This window comes from Rattus norvegicus, chromosome 4, assembly GCF_021556685.1.
Source record: "Rattus norvegicus strain SHRSP/BbbUtx chromosome 4, alternate assembly SHRSP_T2T, whole genome shotgun sequence".
Lineage (NCBI taxonomy): Eukaryota > Metazoa > Chordata > Mammalia > Rodentia > Muridae > Rattus > Rattus norvegicus.
Window position 1 is genome coordinate 26698452 of NC_141537.1, and position 25258 is coordinate 26723709.

Consider the following 25258-nt stretch of genomic DNA (forward strand, 5'->3'; position numbering starts at 1 on the left):
TATCCTACATTCTTTTTGTGTATTAGCTCCCTTAATCTCACAACAGCCCAACATAAGCATCTGTGATTGGTATACAAGAGACTGAGTGCTCCTTGCTCCTGTGGGAATATCTCCTGGGCCGTGGCAAAGGCCTTCAGCCCTACTGTCTCCTGTGTCTTCTCATTCATCCCTCTTGTCAAGCTCTAGGTATTTTAAGTAGGATTAGTTTTTTTTTTTTTTTTTTTTTTTTGGAGCTGGGGACCGAACCCAGGGCCTTGCGCTTCCTAGGTAAGCGCTCTACCACTGAGCTAAATCCCCAGCAGTAGGATTAGTTTTTAAGGAAGACTAAAGCGGGTAACATTTCCTCTTCCATTAACCATTCTTTCCTGTTTCACTCTTTTTAAAAAAAAAACTCTGAATATTAATTTGATAAGAGACTGATTATTGTTATTATTATTATTATTATTATTATTATTGTTCTGATGCTGAATAAATAAATTAGTGGGAGAATGGGAGAGGTGATTTAGGGCAGAACTCTTCAAACTTTCATATGCATATAAATCATTAAAGATCATACAGATCCCGATATGGTTGGTAAGTCTGCTGGGGCAAGAGACCTGTACTTCTAAGAAGCTCTGATCCCTCCATACTGCTGAGGTCCCTAGATCATGCTCTCAATAGCCAGTGTTTAAAGACAACACCACAGGGTGCCAGATCATCTGTATACCCCTTTGCTTTTTCTTAGTTGAATTCAGTTGATCCGACCAGTTGCAGAAGAAACCTGTTTTCAGCTCTACCCCCAGTCTGCTTACCAGGAAAGCAACTCCTCTTTCAAGAAAGAACACCACAAAACCAGATATCTCTGTGCATCCCAAGAATCTGATGGCTGTCAAATGCTTCCAGGTTCTCTCTGCTCAGCTGAATGTTAAATTGCTACTTCAGTGTTGCTCAGAATTTTATCACTCAGAACCGGGAGATAGATTATTACACGTATCCTGGTGTGAGGGCTACACATTTAGCCACACTTAGCTCTGTGTTGCTTTCTTGGCTCCTCTGGTTGCACCTGCATCAAAGCAAAGTTAAGACCATCTCTATGCCCCATGCCTTTTGCTTTGGTGTCTGCATAGCAGGCACATTTTTGAAGAATTCTGTTGGGATTGACTGGATGAAGCTAATCTGTGTCATGAGACCCTGTGCAAAGCATCATATATGGAGGCGTGGCATGAGATCCCTTCTGTAGAAACAGTATGGCCTCGGGTCCCTGGCTGGCCACACTCATCCCTCTCTTTCTCTTTCCAGGGAGGAGAACACTGCTATTACCAGGGCCAGATTCGAGGAAACCCTGCCTCCTTTGTTGCCCTGTCAACATGCCACGGACTCCAGTAAGTGCCACATAAATTATTTATACATTTGCTATTTCAATAGCCTTTCTTTATGTTTAATGTACTACTGAAACGTTTCAGAAGCCAGAGGCTTTGAAATTAATGCTGCCATACAGTGCTACTTGGATCACTTTTCTAGTTTCATCTAGATTCAGACAGTGGTGGCTTGGGTAACTTTGCTTTCTGTTCCTGGGCATGAGTAACCCCCTATAACCAATTCAGCTCCACATTTTTCCTTGGTTTAACTTTTTATATTTTCACGGAGCAATAGAGATTCTAGTAGATGAAAATTCATGGCTCTTTGCACAGAAAACAAGCTGCAGACAACTTCAGAAGCTCCTTCTTTAGTAGGGACTCACAGAACTCACAGCAGCCAAGGGAAAACACACAGGCACGCACGCACGCACATTCAGAAAGCGCTGAGGAACAAGTTTGTCCTTCTGAGCTTCTGTTCTCACATCTTGCACATCACAGAATGTTTGCAGATTGTAAACATGAGTGTGCACCTCTCTCTATCCTGTCCGTGATGGAGATGCCCACGGGCCATTTCTCCTTGTTTTATGGCCTCTTGAAAACCAATAGATCCACCCCAAAGCATTCTATTTAGACTATATCACTCCTTCTGGCCTGTTACTTTTTTCCCCTTAATTTTATTTTGCATAAAGTGAGATGAGACTTAATTACTTTTAGGGCTTGTTAGTACATATTTTTTGTAGCGAGTTAGAAGTGCGTACCCTTTCATCTAATCACCTGTCACCCGGACCTGCTGTCGACCAGTCACTAGGAACATTAAGGCAATAGTAGCATGTGTAAGTCCTGAGACCTCAGTGTGCTGGACAGGGCAAATGCAGCCTGGGTTTATTTTGTGGAACAGGATAAGTATATTTGTCTTCTTTGAGAAAGGAACATAAGTTAATCCTGGGCAAAATGCAAGCTGAGATTGTCACTGAAGGACAGGTGGGTCGTGAGGGCTCTAAAGGCATGTCACCTGCAGCAGGTAGAGTGGGCCCTGTGGCAGACTCTGAGAGAATCTTCCACTGGGTGTTAGATCTGAAATCTACAATGGCACTGGGATGGGGTAGGCTGGGGATTCTGGCTAGTGGCCCAAGTGACAGACACTTCTGGCCAGACTCTGGGAAGAGGTATGTTAGACAGGTAGACAGAGAGACTGCCAGGGTAAGACCAGAAAAGGGAGGCTGTGTGCCTGTGTAACACAAAGCTCCCACATACTTCTCATGATAAATTAAATGGATATTTATGTGATGTACGCCACTCGAGTAAAGATTATTCCAGATATGGCACCTTTGCTTATTGTATTGAATTTCTTACCAGATGAAAGACTTGTTGGAATCATTTTCATAGTAAAATGGGTGTAGCTAATCCCAACACAGCATGGCCGACAGCTAGGGGTAGTGTGTTTCTCCTTGCTGACATTTGGTGATAGAGAAACAAGAGGCCCCTCTTTGTCTCTCTTCTACCCTCAGAGTCTTGGCCCAGTCACAGTGTGAGCATCATGCTCTCTACCTTTCAGTTTGCTTCTGTTTCCCGATGGATAGGATGCTGTGAGAGCCAGGAGGATGGTGCGATCCCCTTTTATGGGATCTCCCAGGCATGGGATTGTGAGAACAACAGCTGGGTTCTACTCTCCTGCCGACCTTTAAGGAATGCAAGAAAAATGCTTTTCAGGATCCTGCCTTAGTTCCTTCAATTCAGTGTGTTTTATATCTCCCTTAAAATCTCTTTCACTTAAAAGTAAGCAAAATGAAATTAATAGAAAATCCATGATATATCTCCACGTACTGATAGAATTGTGTAACACTGTGTTTGGGCTTTTCTTAGAGGGTATAAGCATCTTTTGTACTTCTTGTTGTTTCTGAACTGCTATCATCATGGTTCTATTTCTGGACACAATTGCTTCTAGCAGTGTTTTAAAAGAATATTGGTGAGCATTAAAAGAGATAGGCTATCTAAGTTATAGTAGTTTAGGTATAAGCTTTACGACTTCGTGCAGAATTCATCTTTTATAAACAGCCAAGTATATACTGAGGGTTTTTTCATGTTTCTATTTTACTGCATTTAGTTGAAGAGCATAAAATGGGAAAATTAGATTAATAAGCCTTCTTCATACTTTTGTGCAAATTCATAGGATTAATAGACAATGTTTTGATCCATATATGTTCGATGTTATGACAAAAATCTTATGACTGTGGGAAGCTAAAAACATGAAATCAAAGGTAAGTTTATTGCCCTCTGGTGGAGATCTGTAAGAATGACTGCGGTTTCCTTTCATCTTATTTTGATTCAACTTAAAAATAAAAATGTAGCTCAGCTGTTTCTTGATGTTGTGGTTCTAGCTACATGGTCTAATTGTTATTGGCTTACCATATGTACAGTTTTTGTTATAATATAAAGGCATCGATCCTCAAAGCAAATGAAACCGTTGGCTATTTTTATTATTGTTGTTATTGTTATGTTACTAACACTATGTCATAATAAATCAGGATTTTCTAAGTACAGATAACTTCAAAATTTTTCTTAATGATGCTTTCTTACACAACATATGTCAAAAACCAGTGGGGGTAAAACCTGATTTTCCCATTGGACAGTGTTCTAGTTTGCTTTCTATCGCTGTGAAGAAACACTGACCAAAAGCAAGTTGGGGAGGAAAGGGTTCATTTCAGCTTAAAGGCTGCAGTCCATCCATCCATCCATCTTAAAGGGAAGTCAGAGCAGGGACTCAAGACAGGAACCAGGAGGCAGGAACCAGGGCAGAGCTATGGGGCACTGCTCTTTACTGGATTGGTCTCCCCAGCTTGTTAAGCCTGCTCTCTTATTCAACCTATCCCCATCTACTCATGGGTGTTACTGCCTACAGTAAGATGGCCCTCCCATGTCTATCATTATTCAAGAAGATGACCCATAGGTGTGTCTGCGGGCCAATCTAGTACAGGTAGTTCAAAGAAGACCTCCTCTTTCTGAGCAGGTCTTGTTTTGTGCCAAGTTCACAAAAACTATGACAGGTAGTAACACCATAATCAAAACAATCCACTTGCTACATGGATTTTGACAAAAGGTAATGGTTATATAATGTCCTGGATGGATCTGGCCAGTTCTTAGCAAGGGTAGAGAGTAATGTTTGTCATATTTGGTCTGTTTGGTGGGGTGTCCCCCATATCATCCATATTCATATCTATCTATCTATCTATCTATCTATCTATCTATCTATCTATCTATCTATCTATCTCAGGGATATATACCAGATACTATGGTATATTATTACTGGCTGCATTCTAAATTCAGTGTCATCCAAATTCAGAAAGTACATTCATGTTTGGAAACTGAGCAGACGTGAGCATGGCTATTTTAGTTGATATGTAAGAATTTAAAACATGTGGAAGATGTTCCAGTAGCAGTGAAAGAATTGAAATGGAGTCAGACCTGGAAGCCATTATAGGTATAACTCAGGGAAATGAATAGACTTCACTACTTCATGAATGAGAGACGAATGATATTCTATGGCTAACTGCTTGGCTATGATGTGAGCATTTTTATCCTAAACTGAAAAATTAATGTAAGGATCATAGTTCTGTTCCTCTTAGGTACCTGAAGGAGATGAGTAGCACCATGAGGCACCTGGTTTTAATAGAAATGCTATATTCTAAGCAGAGTGGTTTCAGGAGCTTTCTGAATCGGAGATGATACCATATGTACTCAAATGCCCCTGTGGTGGTTGGTATGAGAATGCCCCCCATAGGCTTATATATCTACATGCTTTGCCCCTAGTCGGTGGAAGTGTTTGGGAAGGATTAGCTGCCATCTTGTTGAAAGAGGTGTGTCATTTGGGGTAGACTTTGAGGTTTCAACAGCTCACGCCAGACCCAGTCTTACTCTCTCCTGCTTGCTGTCTGAGGATCAGGATTTAGCTCTCAGCCACTTCTCCAACACTATGCCTGCCTGATGCCATGCTTTCTGCCATGATGATCATGGAGTAACTCTGAAACTGTAAGCAAGCTTCTCATTAAATGCTTGCTGCTATAAGTTGCCTTGGTCATGGTGTCTCTTCACAGCAATAAAACTACACCAAGGGACTCCCTTCATAGGACTTCTGAATAGCAGTAAGTCGCCTCTAACATTAGAGGTCACAAGCCACTCTTGATTTGTGCCCTTCTTCCTGTCCCCTGCCTGATGGGGCTACCCACTGTTTCTTCTGGAGCTGCCGTTATTTTGTTTCATGTCAATGCTGCCTTTACAGTACTCAGGTCAAACCTTGGAGTCCTTGTTGACATCTTGTTGGCAAGTCTGCATCAACATCTCAACAAAGCTTTTTGGTTCTCCTTACAAAAAAATATTTAGGCTGGACATGTGGCTCAGTGATATAACATGTGCTTAGCCTGTAAATCCCTGGAGTGAATTCTCAACACCACAAAGAAATACACACATACAAGTGATACACATAGACACAGACACGTAGATACACAGACCCATACTCCACACACAGACACAGACATAACCACATACCCACAGATACACAGACATAGACACACGCACGCTCGTGAATACACATACACACACACACATACACACACACACAAACACACACACACACACACACACACACACACACCACATACCCCTCTAGAATTTGTTTAGTTCTCACCACTTCTGTCATTACAACCATTTTCTTTTACTTGTGTTATTATAATAATCCCCTAGTAATCCCTGCCTTTAGGCTCACTATTATAAAGATTATTATAACACAGGAGCTGGGATAATTATTTTAAATTGAGGGAGAATGAAATATAAGGTCTTATGCCTGTAATTCTAGCTTTTGGAAGGCAAAGGGAGAGGCAGAGGCAAAGGCAGAGGCAGAGGCAGAGGCAGAGAGGCAGAGGCAGAGGCAGGGAGAGGCAGAGGCAGAGGCAGAGGCAGAGGCAGAGGCAGAGGCAGAGGCAGGGGCAGGGGCAGGGGCAGGGGCAGGGAGAGGCAGAGGCAGAGGCAGAGGCAGAGAGGCAGAGAGGCAGAGAGAGGCAGAGAGGCAGAGGCAGGGAGAGGCAGAGGCAGAGGCAGAGGCAGAGGCAGAGGCAGAGGCAGAGAGGCAGAGAGAGGCAGAGAGAGGCAGAGAGAGGCAGAGGCAGAGGCAGAGGCAGAGGCAGAAGCAGGCAGAGGCAGAGGCAGAGAGGCGGGGGCGGGGGCATGATTGCTGTTAGTTTAAAGCCAACCTCTAGGAAAGACTGACATTCTGCCTCAGTAAACAGATAAAGCAGAACAGGGAGAGGACATTTCCTGTCTAGAATCCTGCATGGCGGTCTTCTCATCTCTCCCAGGCCTCTGACCTCAGTTTTCTATTCCTCTGCCTCTGCTCATTGTACTCTCATCGAGCTGTCCTCTTCCTGTTCCTGGATCATGCCAAACTTTTCTTACCTGAGAACGCCCAAAAATGCCCCTTTGTACAGGTGTAGGTAGGTGGTTGTTCTGGTGAAGCCCTGCCCTGAATTCCCTGAATTCCTAGGAGAAACCCATAGCCCTCCCTTCCAGCTCTCTCACACCCAGTCTTGTAGTGATAATTAATAACTCGTGTCGTTAATAACCTTATCCTGCTTCATTTCCACCATAACATTCATGTTCACCTAATCTATATTTCCTTCTTTATTATGTGTTTACTTTTTATTTTCCCTAAAATGAGGACAGAGAATTGGCCTGTTTTGTTTACTGTTTCACATCTGCATCTGCAGCTGAGCGTTGCTGGGCCTCTGTCAGTTCACACCGAGCGAATCAGTGAAGGCGGTCTCAGGTCGCAGATGCACTCATGTACTGAGAACGCATGCTCCTCCTGCATATGAGTTATTGAATCTAGGAGGGTTACTTCAGTCTCCCTCCTGCACAGTGAAGATGGTCTGCTTCTCCCTCATACAAATGTGGCAAGATTTAGTTCACAGCAAGTTGTTGAAATGTGTTTACTCTGATTACCAAAGCACTTTCCAAGTATGTGGCAGGAGGCCATTCTTGATGTGATCTCAGGCGACCTGTGTCACCGGCATCATCTAGGTGTCTTTTGTTTATTACCAGCTTTGGTGCTGTTTTCCCAAGACTGGATGTCTGTGTATGTTAGGCAAAGGCTCAACCACCAAGATGTATCCTTACCTGCTGTTCTTTTCAACATTTGATTCGGGAACAGGAGTTCACGAATTTGCCCAGGTCAACCTTGAAACCGCGATCTTCTTGCTGCCATATTTAAATACTTGGGATTGCAAGCTTAGGTTACCCTATTCCAGCATGTGAGACTTGTTTTAAGGTTTGAAGCAGAGCAAACAGAGCACACTGGGATTAAAGGAATATGCTGGCACTCAGACCTGGAATTTGCTTTAAATATGGCTTCCAGAGCCCCAGCCTAGAAATCTGAAGAGGGTTCTTCAAGGCCTGATACTTTCACAGATATTCTAGGGTCACCTTTGTGTAGAAAGTCTCAGGATTCCACTTTAGATAAACAATGGAAAACATTTAGAAAGGTATGGATTTCAAGGTGGGAGGGTCTGCCTGTGGGGAGGCTTTGCCTTGCAGAAGTGTGTATGTGCACAGGTGTGCGCATGTGCAAGTGCGTGTGCGTGTGTGTGTGTGTGCGCGCGTGTGTGCCTGTGCACATGTGCATGCGTGTGTGTGCGTGTGTGCATGTGTGTATGTGCCTATATGTGTCTGTGTGTGAGCCTGTGTGTGTGTATGTGTCTATATGTGTCTGTGTGTGAGCATATGTGTGTGTGCGTGTGTGTGTGTATGTGTCTATATGTGTCTGTGTGTGAGCATGTGTGTGTATGTGTCTATATGTGTCTGTGTGTGAGCATGTGTGTGTGTGTGCGTGTGTGTGTGTGTCTATATGTGTCTGTGTGTGAGCATGTGTGTGTATGTGTCTATATGTGTCTGTGTGTGAGCCTGTGTGTGTGTATGTGTCTATATGTGTCTGTGTGTGAGCCTGTTTGTGTGTGTATGTGTCTATATGTGTCTGTGTGTGAGCCTCTGTGTGTGTGTGTGTGTGTGCGTGCGTGCCTGTGTGTATGTGTGTGTGTGTATGGTGTGTGTGTGTGTCTGTATGTATGCCTGTGTGTATGTGGTGGTGTGTGTGTGGTGTGGTGTGTGTGTGTGTGTGTCTGTGTGTGTGTGTGTGTGTGTGCGCACGCGTGCGTGCCTGTGTGTATGTGTGTGTGTGTGTATGGTGTGTGTGTGTGTGTGTGTCTGTATGTATGCCTGTGTGTATGTGGTGGTGTGTGTGTGGTGTGGTGTGTGTGTGTGTATGGTGTGTGTGTGTGTGTGTGTGTGTGTGTGTGTCTGTTGTATGCCTGTGCGATGAGCCACATATCTGGTGAGGATGGATAGGTTTGGGAAATAGACACTAAATGAAACCGTTGTTGTGCTGCTGACCCTGAAATGATCTTGCTCTGGTTGACTGGATGAGACTTGATAGCTATGTCTAATTATCTTCTTGTACTTGGCAGTGGGATGTTCTATGATGGGAACCACACATATCTCATTGAGCCTGAAGAAAATGAGATGTCCCAAGTAAGTGCTCTGTTTGCAGTGCCAGTGTTGGTGTTAGTGCACAGACCCTTATTTGTCTTTTCTCCTCTTCCCACCCTCTTTATATTTTTATATTGTTAGGAACAGGATTACACACACACACACACACACACACACACACACACACACAGAGGGGGGCAGACACAGAGAGATAGAGACAGACAGACAGAGACACAGAGACAGAGACAAAGTGATACTGAAGCAAATTAAGCACACACTTTTTACTGTCTAATTTTTCTTGACCTTCTTCTCTTCTGTTGGAAATACTTTCCCTGAAGTGAGTTCCGAAGCCACACTTCTCTCTGGTGTGTGTCATGTGCCGTCCTTTAGACAACTGCACCAAATATCATAGACTGTGCAGCTTGTACAACAGAAAGTATCTTCTCCCTGTTCTGTAGGATGTGACATTACAAATCACAATGCCACTAAGGTTGGTGTCCTCTGGGCTCTCTCCTTGGGTGGCAGGCGGTCGCCTTCCTGATGTATTTTTACTTGCCAGAGAGACATTTCTGATCATCTCTTCCTTGACCTATGAGGATGTCAGCCATCTTGGTTTGGGTGCTGCCCTCCCAGACTTCTTTAACATTTACTATTTTCTTGTACGCCCTCTCTGCAGATACATGACCTAAGAGCCACCAACATCAACCGGTTGCTCTGAGTGTGGGATGTGATACATACATTCAATCCATAACAGATAAAAACACAGATGTGTGATTTTGCCCTCTTTCTTTTCTAGATCCCACACTTTTCTACATAGCTTTCAAAGCTCCATGCCGGTGAAGTCCACAAAACCCAGGACTTCTTAGTTTTCTTCTTCTAGGAGTTGATACATTTATTTGGTACAAATTAGGAAAGGATTGAGTTAACATTTAGACTGTAGTAGCCTTGCTGGTCTTTAGCTAAGATCAGATATGGAGTCTATGGGGAAACAGCATAGCCTTTAATCCTTGCTTTGCATATGCAAATGAACGTCCTTGTTTCCGGAGAAACTGGGGGAACATTTACAGAAGAGGTAATTCCAGGAATACACATTGTTTTGCCACCTGTTAAGCAGTGCTGTTGGGGAAACTGTCTGACCAGTGTACCTACTAAGACAGGCCTATCACTGTGCATGACACTGACATTTTAGAGGTTATACATACCTTACGTACTGTGACATTATAATCTTTTAGCACTAAGGTGCAGCACATGAAATTACTTAAATGCTTAATGATTTTTCTTAGAAGGAAAAGTGTTGCATCTTTCTCTTGCTTTCTAGAACTATCTATGTCAGGATCCTGGGCATGGCTTGTATCTGTCATCTCACTCACAGTCACCAGGAAGATTGGTAGCTCTGCAGTCACTGCCTACTGGAGCTATCTGGCTCTTAAAGTGGGGGCAGGGACCTGGGAAAGGAGCCAATCATTAAGCCATTTTCCTAGATGCCTTCCATTCCCTTGGGGAAATAGGTCCGTTCATTTATTTTCCAGGACTGCCTCTTTGGCTCTGCCTGTGAGGCATTTTGGTTGTAATTGGGGGGGTGTGGTGCTAGAAGAACATACTCTTCATGGGGGCTGTGCAGCTGGGCTCATGGCCTCTCAACAACCTAGAGAACTTGTAGTCAAGCTACAGTTCTCTTAGGGTCCCAGCTTCTCCATGCATGATGGCCTGGAGCTGAAGATGCATGCTTCCCGTGTGCTTACTCTCTGCCCTGTGTTGTTGCAGGAGTCTCAGTTTCACTCCGTGTACAAATCCAGGCTGCTCGAATTTCCCTTGGACGACCTTCCATATGGTACGGTTCTTATTCATATTGGGAATTTTTAAAAATGGCAACCCAGTAATTCAGTTACTACCTCGGGCCCAGTATGTACGCTAAAGAATGATTGACAGTTGCTCACGATATTTTAGAGAAACCGTTGCATTGTACTGAAGGCAAGAATAAAATACAGACTAGCTTTGTATTTACATCTGAGAAGTTCGGAGAGATACAGCTTAAGCACACAGGAGGAACACTTAAAAAAAATTAAGAATCAATGTAAGGAATTAGAAGAGACAGTTGTAAAAGATGGTAACAGATGTGGAAATCCACCCTGGTGGTGAAGTGATGGTTTTCTGAACACAGGCACGAATCATTTCCCTATGTGCTATTTCGCTATCTCCAGTATTAAAAGCAAAAGCTGTTACAGTTTAATGTTTTATATATTTACATACTACTTATGCAATTGGCACACGTTTTCCTCTCAGTTATGTTTATGGCTTAATCTCTATAAATGTTAGAGAGGTACAGCCGTGTGTCATGTGACAAGTAGAGCCGCCCTCGGTGCTAGGACACCATGTTTGTGAAACTTTGACTGAGAAAGGGACATAATCTGTCTTTTGCTCCTTTTAATTAATTTGGTTTTTGCAATTGCTTTGTATGGTAATAAAACTCGTTTGTCTGTTTCTTTCTTTGTTTTTGGGTCCCACAGCTTAGCTATTAAAGGACAAGGATTATGATACTTGAAAGATTGCTATGAGAGAGCCACAGGAAACCATGAAAAGTGGCCAACCTAAGAATAAATCCAAACTACCATTAGAAACGCAGTTAATAGTTTGTATCATCTTATTAGAAAATGACGCAAATGTTAGATTAGATTCTCATGCTCATTCCTTTCTAGAGTGAGGTGGTAACTCATTGGCCTCTTGCAGTTGCCCTAGAGAGGAACTAATGCTTTCTACTTTGGTAAAGGGATAGAAAGTCCCATTTGGTGGAATTCACCATTTTGGAGGCCACTGAGATTGCTCAGTACGTAATGGTATTTACCATACAAGCCTAGTGATCTGACTTCTGTCCCCAGAACTCACATGAAAACTACAGAGAACTGACTCAAATTTGTTCTCTGACCTCCACATGAGGTGTGGTAATGCATTCCCCAGATATGACACACATACAAAACAATGCAAGTTGAAAAAGAATCTACTACTTAGAAGAGTCTGCCGGTAAACACACAGACATTCCTACTTTATAAGACTGATACTGTGCCTTTAGCAACGTTATAAAACTTTATAATGCCAGTTATAGGAGCAAAGTAAATCTTGAATGGCCATCTACAAATAAAACTACAGTGTAATAGGTCTTCCTGGAAGCAATCAGTATTGATTAATATTTAAAATAATAAAGTCTCCCTACAAAGACTTCAGTGCTACAATGTAAACTTACAATTTTTTAACGTTATTCTTTTTCAGAGATAATTGCAGAAGTGACTTGGCACTCTTTCTTTCCTTTTCTTTTTTCTTTTTTTCTGATAGGATTCAATTCTGTAGCCCACCTTGGCCCCAGTCTTGAGATGATCCTTCTGACCTAGCCTCCTTGGGGCTGGGTTTGAGGCTATAAACCTCTCTGCTCAGCCTGTTTCTAGTTTTCTAATCAGAGGGTGCTTCTGCACAAGAGTAGCATTGTCTTTCAAGATTACTTATAATTTACTGTGACAAACAAGAAAAACAAGAAATGATCAGGTGCTTTTTTTTAATTTTAGGTTGAATATAATTGAACAGTGTTATGGGCACGAGAACCACCTTCAGCTTGTCTTTTGTGTATTTCCTAGAGGTAGAAATAATATAGTTAGGTATTTGCCATAGTTTGACCATAGTTCCTTTTATTTTCTGTGACATGTCCTCATGTTCCTTAGAACACATTTTGGAGAAAAAAAAAGAATCTTATTTTCATTGGACTAGTTGACACTTTAGAAACTGACCTGCATAAAACATAAGCCCTGTGTGACTGTCTGGGCTCTGTGTGTGCCCTATTGAATGTATCCATGTCCCTGTGTATCCCAATTGTGATACAGTGTTTTTATTACTGAGCCATTTCCTTGGTCAGTTTCCCCAGCTTGCCTTCTACTTCTGCAGTTTCTTTTCTGTTTATTTTTCCTATTGACTAGTCTTGCCTTTAGTAGGACTTCAAACATAGAGAACCATGTATTATATTTAGTTTTGTTTTGCTTAGCATCTGCCTCTGAGGTTTATGTTATCAAAAGTAGCAATGGTTTGTTGATTTTATTATTGTTGAATTTATTCTGTGGTATGAATGCAGCAAATTCTTATTAATTATGCTGATTGACACTCAGGTTTTTTCCAGTTTGAGACTATTATTAATAAGCAACCATAAACATTTTTATGTCTTTTCTTTCTGCCCCCCCCCATTTCTATCTTTGCAGAAGCATGTTTTTATTTCTTCTAGTAAAAACCCGAGGATGGCCTGGGAAGGTTTATGTATAGCTTTGGCTTAGTGTCATCAGACTTCAGCCTGTACCTGTTGGTAGCCACACATTGCTGGTCTCACCTCAGAGCCTTGAATTTAGGACATTTTGGGACAGTTCTGAGCCTTCATTTCCAGCGTGTCCCCAAGAGATGCTAATTTTCTTGATCTAAGGGTTCTACTTTGAAAAACATTTTTCTTGAGAAGTTGTTGAGTTGTTTCTTCTGAGTGATTATGTCCTTACATGTACACATCAGTACCATGTGGCCGGAGGAATTGCCCCAAAACTCGAGTACCAGATACTGAGGAATGTCTGTGGTGCTCACGTTTGTCAGCCAATCTAGTGAGCATGGTGCTGTGCCACTGAGCTTCCGTCTGCGAGTTTGGTGATTGGTGATACACGGTGTAGGCTTACTAGTTGTCCGTCCTAGTTTTTCTCTTTCAGTTGTTGCATTGTAGAAGGATTTACTCTGCATTTGACCACAGCCAACGGTTAAAACAAAACAATTATAGAGGCCGGATTAAAGGCTTTTGTCAACAGTGAATTATTTGTATTGTCATAAAGTATTCCTTTGACTCTGTTCATTCAGCTACCCATTGCATGCGTGTGTGTGTGTGTGTGTGTGTGTGTGTGTGTGTGTGTGTGTGTGTGTTGGTTTACTGTGACATTATACTGTATTTTGAAGTCAGATACACTGTTTCCTTCAGTTTTCTTCAAATTAATTCAACTCTTCTAGGTCCTTTGCATTTTCAGACAGGTTTTAGATCTCCTTAGTCAGTTTCTATAATTCCTCTTAGCTTCTTATTAAATTATATTAAATGTTTATATTAACTGTTGAAAAACAAGTTGATAATGCTTCCCCAGTTCATGGGGAAAGCATAGAATGTTTCCTCATATATTTAGGGTTTGCTGTTTGTTTCGCATGAGGCACTGGCTTAGTCTCTAGCTCCAAACACGACAAAACAAAAAAACTAATTCTCAGCCCCTTCTGGATATACTAGATTAAAATAAATATTTATGCTTAAGGCAGGAGGGTAGCCTAGCTGTCCTCTGAGAGGTTCTACCCAGCAGCTGACTGAAACAGATGCAGACACCCATAGTCAAACACTGGTCAGAGGTTGGGGGCCTTCACAGAAGAGTTGGGGGAAGGACTGAGGCTCTGAAGGGGAAAGGAACTCCATGGGAAGACCGACAGAGTCAACTGACCTGGACTGAGGGAACTCTCAGAGACTGAACCACCAACCAAAGAGCATACATGAGCTAGACGGAGGCCTCTAGCATATATGTAGCAGAAGACTGCCACGTTTAGCCTCAGTGGGACAGGATGCATCCATTTCTGAAGAGACTCAATGTGACAGGGTAGGGAGAGGGTACCCAGGGAGGGCCCAACCCTCTTAGAGGCAAAAGAGATGGGGAGCGGGGAAGGACTGGGGGTGGTGGTGGCAGCAGCATTTGGAATGTTAAGTGAATAAATCAACAATAAATAAATAAAAATATCACACTTCAAAAAATTTCATTCCTTTTTCTCAAGGACTTTCATGTTTGTTTTTGTTTATTTCAATGCCTCCTATAGCTGAGCCTTTCTCATGCTACTTAGTTAAGGCTTGCCTTGTAGCCCTAATCCCACCTCTGCTGCCCTGGAGGACATTCCTGCAACTGGGCCCTGACTAGTCAGTGCATAGGAAAAGAGACCAGTGGACTAGTGTCCTCCACTCTTCCTCACATTGTTGGGGGGGAGGGGAAGGGAAGATTACAAATAAATAGGGACCCGTGTAAGGAAAAAAAAATATTTAAACTCATTTATGATTTCTGTTTGTGTTAGCCATTTTTAGTTCCTGTGGATAAACATTTATTATTTCACAATTTCTGAGAGACACGCTCCTGAATGTGGCTTAGCTGAATGGCCGTCACTGATTTTTGTAACTGTCAGCTGGAGTTACAACTTCCTATGAAGGCTCTAGCAGGAGGGGTTCACGCCTGAACGTGCTCATCAGCGGTTTGGCAGAAGTCTTCCATCTTTTTGGTGAACTGATGCTTTCATTATTACGTACCCTGACTCCTCTTTACAGGTGTATTTTTTTTTTGTCCTAAAGCTATTAATGTGCCTAAGATTGTTTTCATTCTTTGAGAATTTCACAATGCGTATAATATATTTCGATCATGTTCATCCCCCAGTCTCCCCCCTGACTCCTGTCAGATCAAATCCCTACCTCCTCACTCTTATTATTTTAAAAAAGAAATAGTAAACCACCAGGTTAAATCCGTGCTACTCGTATACTCGTGTGTGGGACCAGCCACGTAACAGCTGATGTCTACTTATAAGCGAGTTCATACCATGTGTGTCTTCCTGGGTCTGGGTTACCTCACAAGCAAGTCTTTAGATTGTGGGTCTTTCTGGATCTACTTTACTTCATTCATCTATTTGTATCACTTTGCAGAAAATCCTTCCTTACACCTAACCCAGAGACAAAGCTATATGCTTGAATAGGTTGGGTGTTATTCCAACCTGCAAAGTAGAAGGACTCAGATGCTCCCATGGCCCTGCAAGAACAAGCAAGGCCTTAGACAGAGTTTGTCATGGGCTGAGAAGAGCTGCTTATGAATTGGACACAACTGAGTTAATGTTCTGGTGTCCTCCCTTAATTAAGAGTGTGCAGTGTTCGCTTCCAGTTCTCTTCTTCACCTTGCAGCCTCTAGAGAAGATTGGTGATGGAAGTGACAGTCAGGTGGCTTACTTAAGGAAGTTTTAAATGAACAACATGTTGCTATTTATCGTATGGCTATAAAAAAAATGACATGAATCAGGACAGGTGTGTTTGAGCTTCTGTGTGTTGTATTTACCCACTAGATATTTATTTATGGTTAACATAACTGGGTTACTTAATGTACTCGCTAAATATAAAGAAGTACTAATGAAATTTGCCTGCTATTAGAGAAGTCTGGAAAATGCACTGTTTTCATTTCCTTGTAGAATTTCAACGCATAAATATCACTGCCCCCCAGTTTACACTGAAGCCGAGACTAAAGCGGAGGAAAAGACAGGTAGGTGCTTGCAGGTGTACGCCATGATATTCAGAATGTTTGTCAACTGGCCATCTTGGGGTCTACATTCAGTGTCCATTGGATTAAGACTTAGTGCAGCATTTGTGAGGGTGGAGAGACAGGGCCAGTGACAGATGCATGCAAGCAGCAGCCGGGGTGCATTATTTTATATGAAGTGGTTGGAAGATGGAGGATCATACTCTCTCCAGTTTCTTTTTGGCGACACTCAGAGTTATGGGTTTTCCTATTAGCACTGCTTTCACTGTGTCTCATAAGTTTGGGTATGTTGTGCCTTCATTTTCATTAAATTCTAAGAAGTCTTTAATTTCTTTCTTTATTTCTTCCTTGACCAAGTTATCATTGAGTAGAACATTGTCCAATTTCCATGTGTGTGTGGCTTTCTGTCGTTTTTGTTCTTATTGAAGACCAGCCTTAGTCCGTGGTGATCTGATAGGATGCATGGGATTATTTCAGTCTTTCTGTATCTGTTGAGGCCTGTTTTGTGACCAGTTATATGGTCAACTTTGGAGAAGGTACCATGAGGTGCTGAGAAGAAGGTATACTTTTTTGTTTTAGGATGAAATGTTCTATAGATGTCTGTTAAATCTATTTGGTTTAGAACTTCTGCTAGTTTCACTGTGTCTCTGTTTAATTTCTGTTTCCATGATCTGTCCTTTGAAGTCTCCCACTATTATTGTGTGTAGTGCAATGTGTGCTTTGAGCTTTAGTAAAGTTTCTTTTATGAATGTGGGTGCATTTGGAGCATAGATGTTCAGGATTGAGAGTTCATCTTGGTAGTGTTTTCCTTTGACAAGTATGAAGTGTCCTTATCTTTTTTTGATAACTTCTTGTTGAAAGTTGATTTTATTTGATATTAGAATTGCTATTGCAGCTTGTTTCTTGGGACCTTTCCTTGGAAATTTTTTTCCAGCCTTTTACTCTGAGGTAGTGTCTATCTTTGTTACTGAGGTGTGTTTCCTATATGCAGCAAAGTGCTGGGTCCTCTTTATGTATGTTAGTCTATGTCTTTTTATTGGGAAATTGAGTCTGCTGATGTTAAGAGATATTAAGGAATAGTGATTGTTGTTTCCTGTTATTTTTGTTGTTAGAGGTGGAATTATGTTTGTGTGTCTCTCTTCTTTTGGTTTTGTTGCAAGGAGATTACTTTCTTGCTTTTTCTAGGTGTGGTTTCCTCCTTGTGTTGGAGTTTTTCATCTATTATCCTTTGTAGGGCTGGATTTGTGCAAAGATATTGTGTAAATTTGGTTTTGACATGGAACATCTTACTTTCTCTGTCTATGTTAACTGAGAGTTTTGCTGGATATAGTAGCCTGGGCTGGCATTTGTGTTCTCTTAGGGTCTGTATGACATCTGACCAGGTCTTCTAGCTTTCATAGTGTGTGTTGAGAAGTCTGGTAAAATTCTGATGGGTCTGCTTTTATATGTTACTTGACCTTTTTCCCTTACTGCTTTTAATATTTTTTCTTTGTTTTTTTGCTTTTGGTGTTTTGACTATTATGTGATGGGAGGAATTTCTTTTTTGGCCCAATCTATTTAGAGTTCTGTATGCTTCTTGTATGTTTATGGGCATCTCTTTCTCTAAGTTAGGGATGTTTTCTTCTATGATTTTGTTGAAGATATTTACTAGCCCTTTAAGTTGGGAATCTTCCCTCTCTTCTATACCTATTATCTTTAGGTTTGATCTTCTCATTGTATCCTCATTGTGTTCCTGGACGTTTTGGGTTAGGAGCTTTTTGTGTTTTTCATTATCTTTGATGGTTGTGTCAATGTTTTCTATGGAATTTTCTGCCCCTGAGATTCTCTCTTCTATCTCTTGCATTCTGTTGGTAATGCTTGCATCTATGACTCCTGGTCTCTTTCCTAGGGTTTATATCTCCAGGGTTGTCTCTCTTTGTGCTTTCTTTATTGTTTCTATTTCCATTTTTAGATCCTGGATGGTTTTGTTCAATTCCTTTACCCACTTAGTTGTGTTTTTCTGTACTTCTTTAAGGGATTTTTTTGTGTTTCCTCTTTAAGGACTTCTACTTGTTTATCTGTGTCCTTTTGTATTTCTTTAAGGGAGTTATTTATGTCCTTCTTAAAGTCCTCTATCATCATCAGGTGATGTGATTTTACGTGTAAACCTTGCTTTTGCAGTGTGTTGGAGTATTCAGGTCTTGCTGTTGTGGGAGAACTTGGTACTGATGATGCCCAGTAGCTTTGGTTTCTGTTGGTTAGATTATTCTTGCTCTGGCCTCTTCGCCGTCTGTTCATCTATGTTGTTAGTTCATCTTGCTGTCTCTGACTGGAGCTTGTCCCTCCCGTGGGCCTGTGAGCCTGTAATTTTAGGAGTGAGAGCACTCCTGAGAGACCAGCTCTCTCTGAGCAGGCTATGCATCTAGAGGGCTGTGGGGTAGCCTTAGCTCTGGGTGCTGATGGAGACTGGAAGGATCCTCTCCCAGACTGGTGCCTGGTTCCTGTGTTCTGTGTGCTCCTGGCAGGTCTCTCTTTAGACAGTTATTGGAGCAAAAGTGGGGTCTCACCTGTGGGCTTAGGAGTGAGAGCCCTCCTGGGAGACCAGCTCTCTCTGGGCATGATTTGAGTTTGGAGGGCTGTGGGACAGCCTTAGTTCTGGGCGCAGATGGAGAGGGGAAACCATGATATCCTTCTTATGAAAGTACTGTTATGATCCCTATATTTTGAGAAGGACAGAATGCACACAACTTAAGAAGGAGCTGGGATTCTGATCTAGGAAATCCAGTGTCATAGGTGTCTCTGGCTACACATACTCTCTAAATCGCACCCTTAGAAGCCTGTGTGTTTCACAAACCACTCCCTAGGTACACACACACACACACACACACACACACACACACACACACACACACAGATGTCTTGAGTTAAATCAAGGTAGAAATGATTTCCATGAAGATTTAATTCACAAAATAGCTTATTTTTATTTTATTCAGAGTTGACAGAGTAGGAAAAGATCCTTTTAGCATGTGTCCTGAAGCTCTTCTAAGCATCACAACATCTTGTTCTTTGCTAAGAATGGTCTTTAGGAACCCATGAAACTGAATTTGTGTGATATCGTGTTATTCAAATGAAAGTCCAAGGCATTGAGAAAAATGCTGGGACTCAGTGGAAAGACTGCTCGATTAACTAGTAAACTAGTAAAGAAAGATCTTGCCCTACTTGGACATTTTTTTTCCTTTAAAGACTGTTGTCATTGGGTGCAATTTAGTGTCCCTGTTTTGTTTTTTTTTTTTTTTTTTTTTTTTTTTTTTTATTAACTTGAGTATTTCTTATATACATTTCGAGTGTTATTCCCTTTCCCGGTTTCCGGGCAAACATCCCCCTCCCCCCTCCCCTTCCTTATGGGTGTTCCCCTCCCAACCCTCCCACCATTGCCGCCCTCCCCCCATAGACTAGTTCACTGGGGGTTCAGTCTTAGCAGGACCCAGGGCTTCCCCTTCCACTGGTGCTCTTACTAGGATATTCATTGCTACCTATGGGGTCAGAGTCCAGGGTCAGTCCATGTATAGTCTTTAGGTAGTGGCTTAGTCCCTGGAAGCTCTGGTTGCTTGGCATTGTTGTACTTTTGGGGTCTCGAGCCCCTTTAAGCTCTTCCAGTTCTTTCTCTGATTCCTTCAATAGGGGACCTATTCTCGGTTCAGTGGTTTGCTGCTGGCATTCGCCTCTGTATTTGCTGTATTCTGGCTGTGTCTCTCAGGAGCGATCTACATCCGGCTCCTGTCGGTCTGCATTTCTTTGCTTCATCCATCTAGTCCAATTGGGTGGCTGTATATGTATGGGCCAAATGTGGGACAGGCTCTGAATGGGTGTTCCTTCAGTCTCTGTTTTAATCTTTGCCTCTTCCTTCCCTGCCAAGGGTATTCTTTTTCCTCATTTAAAGAAGGAGTGAAGCATTCACATTTTGATCATCCGTCTTGAGTTTCATTTGTTCTAGGCATCTAGGGTAATTCAAGCATTTGGGCTAATAGCCACTTATCAATGAGTGCATACCATGTATGTCTTTCTGTGATTGGGTTAGTTCACTCAGGATGATATTTTCCAGTTCCAACCATTTGCCTACGAATTTCATAAACTCGTTGTTTTTGATAGCTGAGTAGTATTCCATTGTGTAGATGTACCACATTTTCTGTATCCATTCCTCTGTTGAAGGGCATCTGGGTTCTTTCCATTTTCTGGCTATTATAAATAAGGCTGCGATGAACATAGTGGAGCACGTGTCTCTTTTATATGTTGAGGCATCTTTTGGGTATATGCCCAAGAGAGGTATAGCTGGATCCTCAGGCAGTTCAATGTCCAATTTTCTGAGGAACCTCCAGACTGATTTCCAGAATGGTTTTACCAGTCTGCAATCCCACCAACAATGGAGGAGTGTTCCTCTTTCTCCACAACCTCGCCAGCATCTGCTGTCACCTGAGTTTTTGATCTTAGCCAATCGCACTGGTGTGAGGTGAAATCTCAGGGTTGTTTTGATTTGCATTTCCCTTATGACTAAAGATGTTGAACATTTCTTTAGGTGTTTCTCAGCCATTCGGCATTCCTCAGCTGTGAATTCTTTGTTTAGCTCTGAACCCCATTTTTTAATAGGGTTATTTGTTTCCCTGCGGTCTAACTTCTTGAGTTCTTTGTATATTTTGGATATAAGGCCTCTATCTGTTGTAGGGTTGGTAAAGATCTTTTCCCAATCTGTTGGTTGCCGTTTTGTCCTAACCACAGTGTCCTTTGCCTTACAGAAGCTTTGCAGTTTTATGAGATCCCATTTGTCAATTCTTGATCTTAGAGCATAAGCCATTGGTGTTTTGTTCAGAAAATTTTTTCCAGTGCCCATGTGTTCCAGATGCTTCCCTAGTTTTTCTTCTATTAGTTTGAGTGTGTCTGGTTTGATGTGGAGGTCCTTGATCCACTTCGACTTAAGCTTTGTACAGGGTGATAAGCATGGATCGATCTGCATTCTTCTACATGTTGCCCTCCAGTTGAACCAGCACCATTTGCTGAAAATGCTATCTTTTTTCCATTGGATGGTTTTGGCTCCTTTGTCAAAAATCAAGTGACCATAGGTGTGTGGGTTCATTTCTGGGTCTTCAATTCTATTCCATTGGTCTATCTGTCTGTCTCTGTACCAATACCATGCAGTTTTTATCACTATTGCTCTGTAATACTGCTTGAGTTCAGGGATAGTGATTCCCCCTGAAGTCCTTTTATTGTTGAGGATAGCTTTAGCTATCCTGGGTTTTTTGTTATTCCAGATGAATTTGCAAATTGTTCTGTCTAACTCTTTGAAGAATTGGATTGGTATTTTGATGGGGATTGCATTGAATCTGTAGATTGCTTTTGGTAAAATGGCCATTTTTACTATATTAATCCTGCCAATCCATGAGCATGGGAGATCTTTCCATCTTCTGAGGTCTTCTTCAATTTCTTTCTTCAGTGACTTGAAGTTCTTATTGTACAGATCTTTTACTTGCTTGGTTAAAGTCACACCGAGGTACTTTATATTATTTGGGTCTATTATGAAGGGTGTCGTTTCCCTAATTTCTTTCTCGGCTTGTTTCTCTTTTGTATAGAGGAAGGCAACTGATTTATTTGAGTTAATTTTATACCCAGCCACTTTGCTGAAGTTGTTTATCAGCTTTAGTAGTTCTCTGGTGGAACTTTTGGGATCACTTAAATATACTATCATATCATCTGCAAATAGTGATATTTTGACCTCTTCTTTTCCGATCTGTATCCCTTTGATCTCCTTTTGTTGTCTGATTGCTCTGGCTAGAACTTCAAGAACTATATTGAATAAGTAGGGAGAGAGTGGGCAGCCTTGTCTAGTCCCTGATTTTAGTGGGATTGCTTCAAGTTTCTCTCCATTTAGTTTAATGTTAGCAACTGGTTTGCTGTATATGGCTTTTACTATGTTTAGGTATGGGCCTTGAATTCCTATTCTTTCCAGGACTTTTATCATGAAGGGGTGTTGAATTTTGTCAAATGCTTTCTCAGCATCTAATGAAATGATCATGTGGTTCTGTTCTTTCAGTTTGTTTATATAATGGATCACGTTGATGGTTTTCCGTATATTAAACCATCCCTGCATGCCTGGGATGAAGCCTACTTGATCATGGTGGATGATTGTTTTGATGTGCTCTTGAATTCGGTTTGCCAGAATTTTATTGAGTATTTTTGCGTCGATATTCATAAGGGAAATTGGTCTGAAGTTCTCTTTCTTTGTTGTGTCTTTGTGTGGTTTAGGTATAAGAGTAATTGTAGATTCGTAGAAGGAATTCGGTAGGGCTCCATCTGTTTCAATTTTGTGGAATAGTTTGGATAATATTGGTATGAGGTCTTCTATGAAGGTTTGATAGAATTCTGCACTAAACCCATCTGGACCTGGGCTCTTTTTGGTTGGGAGACCTTTAATGACTGCTTCTATTTCCTTAGGAGTTATGGGGTTGTTTAACTGGTTTATCTGTTCCTGATTTAACTTTGATACCTGGTATCTGTCTAGGAAATAGTCCATTTCCTGAAGATTTTCAAATTTTGTTGAATATAGGTTTTTATAGTAAGATCTGATGATTTTTTGAATTTCCTCTGAATCTGTAGTTATGTCTCCCTTTTCATTTCTGATTTTGTTAATTTGGACGCACTCTCTGTGTCCTCTCGTTAGTCTGGCTAAGGGTTTATCTATCTTGTTGATTTTCTCAAAGAACCAACTTTTGGTCCTGTTGATTCTTTCTATGGTCCTTTTTGTTTCTACTTGGTTGATTTCAGCTCTGAGTTTGATTATTTCCTGCCTTCTACTCCTCCTGGGTGTATTTGCTTCTTTTTGTTCTAGAGCTTTTAGGTGTGCTGTCAAGCTGCTGACATATGCTCTTTCCTGTTTCTTTCTGCAGGCACTCAGCGCTATGAGTTTTCCTCTTAGCACAGCTTTCATTGTGTCCCATAAGTTTGAGTATGTTGTATCTTCATTTTCATTAAATTCTAAGAAGTTTTTAATTTCTTTCTTTATTTCTTCCTTGACCAGGTTATCATTGAGTAGAGCATTGTTCAATTTCCACGTATATGTGGGCATTCTTCCCTTATTGTTATTGAAGACCAGTTTTAGGCCGTGGTGGTCCGATAGCACGCATGGGATTATTTCTATCTTTCTGTACCTGTTGAGGCCCGTTTTTTGACCAATTATATGGTCAATTTTGGAGAAAGTACCATGAGGAGCTGAGAAGAAGGTATATCCTTTTGCTTTAGGATAGAATGTTCTATAAATATCCGTTAAGTCCATTTGGCTCATGACTTCTCTTAGTCTGTCGACATCACTGTTTAATTTCTGTTTCCATGATCTGTCCATTGATGAGAGTGGGGTGTTGAAGTCTCCCACTATTATTGTGTGAGGTGCAATGTGTGTTTTGAGCTTTAGTAAGGTTTCTTTTACGTATGTAGGTGCCCTTGTATTTGGGGCATAGATATTTAGGATTGAGAGTTCATCTTGGTTGATTTTTCCTTTGATGAATATGAAGTGTCCTTCCTTATCTTTTTTGATGACTTTTAGTTGGAAATTGATTTTATTTGATATTAGAATGGCTACTCCAGCTTGCTTCTTCTGACCATTTGCTTGGAAAGTTGTTTTCCAGCCTTTCACTCTGAGGTAGTGTCTGTCTTTGTCTCTGAGGTGTGTTTCCTGTAGGCAGCAGAATGCAGGGTCCTCATTGCGTATCCAGTTTGTTAATCTATGTCTTTTTATTGGGGAGTTGAGGCCATTGATATTGAGAGATATTAAGGAATAGTGATTATTGTTTCCCTTTATATTCATATTTGGATGTGAGGTTATGTTTGTGTGCTTTCATTCTCTTTGTTTTGTTGCCAAGACGATTAGTTTCTTGCTTCTTCTAGGGTATAGCTTGCCTCCTTATGTTGGGCTTTACCATTTATTATCCTTTGTAGTGCTGGATTTGTAGAAAGATATTGTGTAAATTTGGTTTTGTCATGGAATATCTTGGTTTCTCCATCAATGTTAATTGAGAGTTTTGCTGGATACAGTAACCTGGGCTGGCATTTGTGTTCTCTTAGGGTCTGTATGACATCAGTCCAGGATCTTCTGGCCTTCATAGTTTCTGGCGAGAAGTCTGGTGTGATTCTGATAGGTCTCCCTTTATATGTTACTTGACCTTTTTCCCTTACTGCTTTTAATATTCTTTCTTTATTTTGTGCGTTTGGTGTTTTGACAATTATGTGACGGGAGGTGTTTCTTTTCTGGTCCAATCTATTTGGAGTTCTGTAGGCTTCTTGTATGCCTATGGGTATCTCTTTTTTTAGGTTAGGGAAGTTTTCTTCTATGATTTTGTTGAAGATATTTACTGGTCCTTTGAGCTGGGAGTCTTCACTCTCTTCTATACCTATTATCCTTAGGTTTGATCTTCTCATTGAGTCCTGGATTTCCTGTATGTTTTGGACCTGTAGCTTTTTCCGCTTTACATTATCTTTGACAGTTGAGTCAATGATTTCTATGGAATCTTCCGCTCCTGAGATTCTCTCTTCCATCTCTTGTATTCTGTTGGTGAAGCTTGTATCTACAGCTCCTTGTCTCTTCTTTTGGTTTTCTATATCCAGGGTTGTTTCCATGTGTTCTTTCTTGATTGCTTCTATTTCCATTTTTAATTCCTTCATCTGTTTGATTGTGTTTTCCTGGAATTCTTTCAGGGATTTTTGCCATTCCTCTCTGTAGGCCTCTACTTGTTTATTAATGATTTCCTGTGTTTCCCTAAGTGTGTTCACGTCTTTCTTGAAGTCCTCCAGCATCATGATCAAATATGATTTTGAAACTAGATCTTGCTTTTCTGGTGTGTTTGGATATTCCATGTTTGTTTTGATTGGAGAATTGGGCTCCGATGATGGCATGCAGTCTTGGTTTCTGTTGCTTGGGTTCCTGCGCTTGCCTCTCGCCATCAGATTATCTCTAGTGTTACTTTGTTCTGCTATTTCTGACAGTGGCTAGACTGACCTATAAGCCTGTGTGTCAGGAGTGCTGTAGACCTGTTTTCCTCTCTTTCAGTCAGTTAT

General features: G+C 41.4%; 1 protein-coding gene across 20 annotated transcripts in view; it reads left to right on the forward strand.

Moving 5' to 3' along the window:
- Adam22 (ADAM metallopeptidase domain 22) overlaps window positions 1–25258 on the forward strand; it is a 250410-nt gene that overhangs the window by 152387 nt on the left and 72765 nt on the right. For all 20 annotated transcript variants that reach the window (XM_087659105.1, XM_087659107.1, XM_087659106.1 and 17 more), the window contains 4 exon segments: window positions 1279–1361; window positions 8846–8909; window positions 10632–10698; window positions 16116–16186. In XM_087659105.1, coding sequence (XP_087515231.1) covers window positions 1279–1361; window positions 8846–8909; window positions 10632–10698; window positions 16116–16186 — 285 coding nt within the window.